The sequence below is a fragment of the Equus caballus genome, chromosome X (assembly GCF_041296265.1).
Source record: "Equus caballus isolate H_3958 breed thoroughbred chromosome X, TB-T2T, whole genome shotgun sequence".
NCBI lineage: Eukaryota > Metazoa > Chordata > Mammalia > Perissodactyla > Equidae > Equus > Equus caballus.
The window spans coordinates 136,825,867-136,831,866 of record NC_091715.1 but is presented as its reverse complement, the minus strand read 5'-3'; the positions used below and the strand labels follow the sequence as shown (position 1 = coordinate 136,831,866).

Sequence of the window (6,000 nt, the reverse complement as noted above, 5' to 3'; positions counted from 1 at the left end):
GAGAAAACTTTTTTGTTCCTTAATAAAAACATACCTTGCATACTCTGCATACAAAGTTGTTCCTATATGCTACTATTACTCCTAGTAGAGTTTTATTCGCATATATTGATTATAACATTCATTCATACTAACTTTTATTTTAGAGAATACTGGAAGCTGGATAAATGTGAAGTGTCATACTGTCATACACCAGTATTTTAGAGTAGACCGCCAGAGCTTATGAATACACATCTCACAATTTTTTATAGCCATAACTATCCCTTACAGTACAACTTTTCAATGAGGCAAAAATACTATGTTCATTAATAGATGCAAACATATATAGTTTTAAAAGTATGCTTAGTAATTAATATTTCAGTATTTTACCTTATTTAGAAATGATCTAGTTATTTAATAAATATTCATTAATTAAATTAGCACACGTGTCAGGCTTTAACTTACCAAAAGACCTTGAAGACTGTTTTCAAGCTGACATATTACAAAACATAATTAGTGTTAAAATAAAGTTTATTGGGATAATGATTTAATTTGGTTAAACATAAATTTACAGTTTTTATAATCTTAAATATTTAATAGATGTAATGCTAGTCTATTCAATCAGTAAACCTGTATAAGTTTAGGAAGAATATCCCAAATAGAATATAAATGTATGCTTATATTTTATCTAAACTTGATAACTCAGAAGACATAGCTAATTTTATTAAACCAGTAATATTAAACTAGTCTTGTTTGCCAAGATTTACTTAAATTATGTGAATTTGGGTATTTTAAACATTTGGGCTAATTTCTATCAGAATACTTCTGAAAGTCTTATATGTTAAATTTCCTTACTTTTTGAGAATTTTAGGAATATTTGATTTATAGTAGTGCTTATTTATCTCTAAGCCAATCAGAATAGAGTTCCTTTAGGGCATTTTATAGTCTAACATGGTAATACTATCTGGAGGTAGGCAAATCACAGACGTAATAAACATACACACATAAACATACAGCAAGATACAAATAGAGAATAGCTTTACTTGTAAAATTTTAACTCATTGTTTTATATACAAGAGCTGGCCCTTGTCCTTGATCACCTTTACATTTTGTAAAAACTCAGGACTGCATTTCTGGTAGATGGGGCAAGTTAAGGTTACCAACTCAAGATGAGAGCTGAAGTGTCCCCAACAATATTAGAGGAGGAGACCTCTAAGATTTTCTTTGCCCTGATGTGTAATCTTACACAGGCTGTGGATTGAATTTGTGGCAAAACACTGAGGATACACCAAGTGACCATCTGGGCATCTCTAAAGCTCATCTGAGTTGCCATAACATCCAGCCTGTTTCCAATTATCTTCTTCCACCTTAGGTGTTTGCTCTTGGGGTCCTTGAGCACTTCAAGAGCCTCCAGTAGGTAGAGGGGAGCCTAGAGAACTTAAGTGACTATAGGACATTGAAGGGCTGAAATGGGATGGAAAAGGTTTGGCAGAGGTGGATAGAGGGATGGAGGAGGTAGGCGTGTTGAAGGCAGACAGATCAAAGGATTGAAGAGAGCTGAAGGGAAAGTTTAAAGGTCATGAAAAGGAGGAAGGTGGATGGGGGCTGGCTGTTTGGAAGGGATAGGTATATGATGAGTCAATATGAGGAGATCCCATGTTTCCCAAAGAGGCCATTGAAGTTCTAAATTGTCTTTAAAATCTTGACATTTTTGAAGATACTGAACTGAATTAATGCCATAATGGTAGAGCATATAGTTAATTATATCAGGGATAAGACCTCAAAGGAGCCAGGAGAGAGTCCTGCTCTATTACTCCCTTGTACAGGCCCTGTCTGAAGGGCCAAGAAAATTCCCTCCGCCAATCCTCACTTGGGGAGCCAAAGCAAAACAGAAGGGAAGGCTCCTGCTCAAGAGTCAGGGAGTGATTCCCCACTCAAAATGCCAAAGAAAATTCTTTTTGCTCCAAAGAATCAAAGTAACTCCTTACCATGCTGTAACAGAGATGAGGCCCAGAGCACTGCTTTAAGAATTGAATTCACCAAAGCATTCCCAAATTCACGAACAAGAGAGTCATTCAAAGGATTTGCAAGGTGCCATTAGTTCCCTGTGCAGTGACAACAGGGTTCTGGAAGTGAAGTCCAATCTTGGGTCGAGTCATGGCTATAAAACTGTCAAATAAAACAAATCCAGTCTTAGGTAAAGAGAGACTTTATTCAGAAAGACTGTTGCAATAGCGAGAATGCTTTGACCACAAGATCCATAGGCATCTCAAAATCGAACAGAAAAAAGGCTTTTTTAAGTAAGGAGGGATAAGTAGCGCTAGCAGGAACTTTGCTGGTGGGGTGGGAAGCTGTGGGGGTGAGTAGACAGCATGATTGGGGCAGTTTAACAGGAAATGTTTCTCTTGTGAATAGCCTGGGATGAGCTACATCTTAGTGCTTCCTTAAGCCTGAGAGTGAGCCAAAACTTGGGGGTCTGTGGAGCAGAGAGAAGCTAACTAACGTTTGGTCAAACCAGTGGGTTACTTATGAGTAAGTGTGTGAGCACTTGGTCATTACCATTCTGAAAACTCTTTCTGAATTCCCACTTTGCCTCTCTTTTCAAGTTGGTATTGCTCAGGGTTCTCAAGAACATTTAAAAAAATTAGTACTTCAAGAGAGTCAACGCCTCAGAGTAGCCAAGTTTCCAGTGAAACCATGTCCTCAGCTTCTCTGACTTCATTGTTTCCTGGTCAAACTTCAAGGAGATCCAAACCTTTTTCATATGTCACAGACATGTTTACCCAGGGCTATTTCTGCCACTATCTTAGAATAACTACATAGTCATTATTAGTAGCTTTAACTAAGTACAACCATTTTTCTGAGATAACCTCAACTCCCTATGCAGATGCTATCAGTGAAATTTCAGGTGAAATTATAATCATTTCTCAGCAAGGAGATGAGATCATGGTGTCCCAAACTTTTGCTCAGGGTTCAGCCGACTCCTTTCCACATATGGTGACTGTGGCCACTGCAGCCACTATCCCCACAGGAAATGGCACTTTTTTTCCAGGTAGGTCTCATATTGCTAAAAGGAATTGAATATGTCTCAGGATGCGGAGTAAGAAACATCTGGATAAAAGAGTGTTGCTCGCTGATTTGGAACATAATCTCTAATTATACATAGGAGAGGGTTTTTTCTGAGGGAACCAGAGGCAGGAGCCACCTTGTCTACCTGATTCAGGACTATTGGGCATGTCTCTGCCATCTTCACCACCATGGTCCTGTCTGAAGTCTTTTCTCTTGTCCCTGACTGAAAACGCTGACATTCACAAAACTGACTAAACCCTTAGGCTACCCGTATGGAATGAGATAAAGTTTGTTAGCTCCCAGACCCTTGGCCTCTGCCTGGCGCTGGAGGAACTACATTACCCAGAAGGGTCTCCACCGTAAGCATAAGTGTCACTGGGCCAATGAAGAACTGGAGAGGGACGGTCCGTGCATTACGCGCCACTCAAGGGCGGGACTTCTGGCGTTGTGTTCCTGGCGGTTATCTTATCTGTTCTTGGGTTGGTGCACCGGATCAGAGGCTCTGGAGCGCTGTCTCATACCCGACGTGACGGGAGAGAAAGCCTTGTCCTCATCGCACAGAGGCAACTTCGAGGCTCTGCAGCGTCGCCACTCGGTGTCTCCCCGCCCCCTCCCTTATCCCCCGCCGCTCGCTCCGCCCACGGGCTCAGAGGGCGGCGGCTGCGCTGTTGGACCCGGCGCAGGTGGGTGCTGCCATCCCCCGTCGTCACGCGACCCGACCCCCACCTCCGAATCCTAAAGCCCCGAATGAGGGCGCCTGCTCAGGTCACTGAAGCCCAGGCGGCTGTGTCCAGGACAGTGGGGTACTCGTGAGTGGGGTCCCTGTTTCTGACAGCCAGTGAGAAGATATGGGAGAGTTGCAGGCAGAGGGACCAGCAAGTGCAAAGGCTTGGATGTGCGACTGAGTCGGGAGCATGGGGGGAAACCTAGGATCTGTGTGGCGCCTGCAAGGAATGGAGCGTGAGGGGAGGAGCCATACGTGGAATGGCAACCTGAAGAGCTGGACCTTCATTCCTAGGGCGTTACTAGCCATGGGGAGTTGTGAACAGAACAGGGACACAATCTAGGTTAGGATTTTAAGTTTCCCAAAGATGGCTCAGGGGAGACTGGGGGTTGGAGGGAGACCCATGAAGAGGCTGCTGCAATTAAACTCCAGGAGAGTTATAATGGCGTCCAGACCAGAGTGATGGCAGTAGGGGAGGGCAAAATAACCCGATTCCAGATAGAGCTTAAGGATAGAGCCCTCGGGGATGCTGTGACCGAAAGTAGGGAGTGAAGGACTACCCTGAATGTTTTTTGTTTGTTTCTTTTTCATTCTTTCTTTTTTGTTTTGCTGAGCATCTGGGAGAATGGAAGTGGAGATGTTGGGCGGAAGGAGCGGGTTGCTGAGGAAGCTTACAGGTTAGAATTTGGACTGGGTGATTCTGAGATGTTCCAGAAGTGTGTGTGTGTGCGTGTTCCCATGTCACATGTACCGCTGAACATGCAAGTCTGCAGTTCCTGGAGGGGTGTACGCTCAGGATTCCCAAGAGGGCTTTATATCTGGACCAGGGTGTAGCCTGAGGATCATATTTGGGAGAGGGAATCTTAGGGTTGTTATTTCAAATGGGCCTGAAGTGAGAGGGAGGGAAGGGCTGGAAGGCAGGCACAGGGAATGGGCATCCCTGAGGCTGCCTCCAGAGGGGAGAGAGGCCTGTACTGGGTAAGGAGCCAGAGCTGTAGGATGGTGTATGTATCCTGTGGGTTCAGCAGGACCTTGTGTTACTCCCGGTGAGCAAGAGAAGAGTCAGGTGGGTGGAGCAGACCAGGGCAAGGGTGTGTCAGCTCGTCCAGCTCTCCCAGCCCTCGGCAGGAGGGATGAGCCAATGTTCCCATGTGCTTCCCTGAGCAGGTTTGCCTTCAGGAGAGCTGACTGCAGGACGGCAGGCAGGCTGCCTCCCACTGGCCTGCTCAAACCCACCCCCAGATTTACTTATTTATTTCTGAAATAATTGCTTCTTTAAACATTTATCTAAATAAAAACACACAGTAGAAATTTAAAATTCATGGATTTAACTAGTTAAATTTATGCAAATTCTTAGTAATTGTTTGAAAAGTTACTATACCTCTAAACATTTGATTAAAATAAGTATTAAATATCACATTCTCTTAAATGCTTAAAACGTGGGTAAGCCACTCATATTTTCAAAAGCTTGTCACCTTGTTTGCACTGAGAACATTTACAGAAGTGTTAATCCTGTGGACAGTAAAAGCTGATACTCAGCAATTGACATGTACTAAAGTGTTTGACACCAAACTGCCCTATGAAATGGGTACCATCTGCCCATTTGACAAATGAGGACATCGAGGCACAGAGAGATTGAGTCTTTCTGCAAGTCCAAGCAGCTGGCATGAGGCAGCACTGTCATTTGAACCAAGGTGTCCCTTTGAATGTAAACATACACCAGGCCTAGTTAACTCTTAGCAGTTGTTCTCTTTACTCTCATCATAGCCCTGATCGCGGTCAGGACTTGCCTTACTTCTTCATTACTTGTCCACATGGCTCCATCCCTCATTTCATTCCAGGCTCACCCCAGTGTCTCCTCCTCCCAGAAGCCTTCCTTGGGTGCCCATGGAAAACTGCCCTCAATCTCTCTTGTCTCCTCACTCTTATTTTGTTGTCTTCAGGATTCTCTTGATCATTTATTTCGCTCCTTTGGATGATCTGTCTCCAAGCCTGGAACGTGAACTCCTGTTCGTTCTCTATTCCCAGGCCTAGAGAGCAGTGCTGGTCTGTAACAGGTCTCTGTAAATGAGTAAATGATCCTCTCCACCACAGGCTCCCATCACTCTTAGAATAAACCCAACCTCCCTACCAAGCCTTGCAAGGTCCCATCCCATCTGTCCAGGAGGACCATCTCTGACCTTGTCTCCTATTCTTCCCTTGCTCACTGCCATCCAGCCATGCCAGCCTGA

At 44.0% G+C, this 6,000-nt stretch overlaps 1 protein-coding gene across 1 annotated transcript in view; it reads left to right on the top strand.

Annotated features, from left to right (window-relative positions):
* The first annotated feature begins 2,922 nt into the window (after positions 1–2,922).
* Positions 2,923–6,000, top strand: part of LOC138921798 (uncharacterized) — a 44,415-nt gene continuing 41,337 nt past the window's right edge. Inside the window, exons 1-2 of the mRNA XM_070257157.1 lie at positions 2,923–3,028; positions 3,342–3,728. Of these exons, the coding sequence (XP_070113258.1) occupies positions 2,923–3,028; positions 3,342–3,728 (493 nt within the window). The remainder of the gene's footprint in view (positions 3,029–3,341; positions 3,729–6,000) is intronic.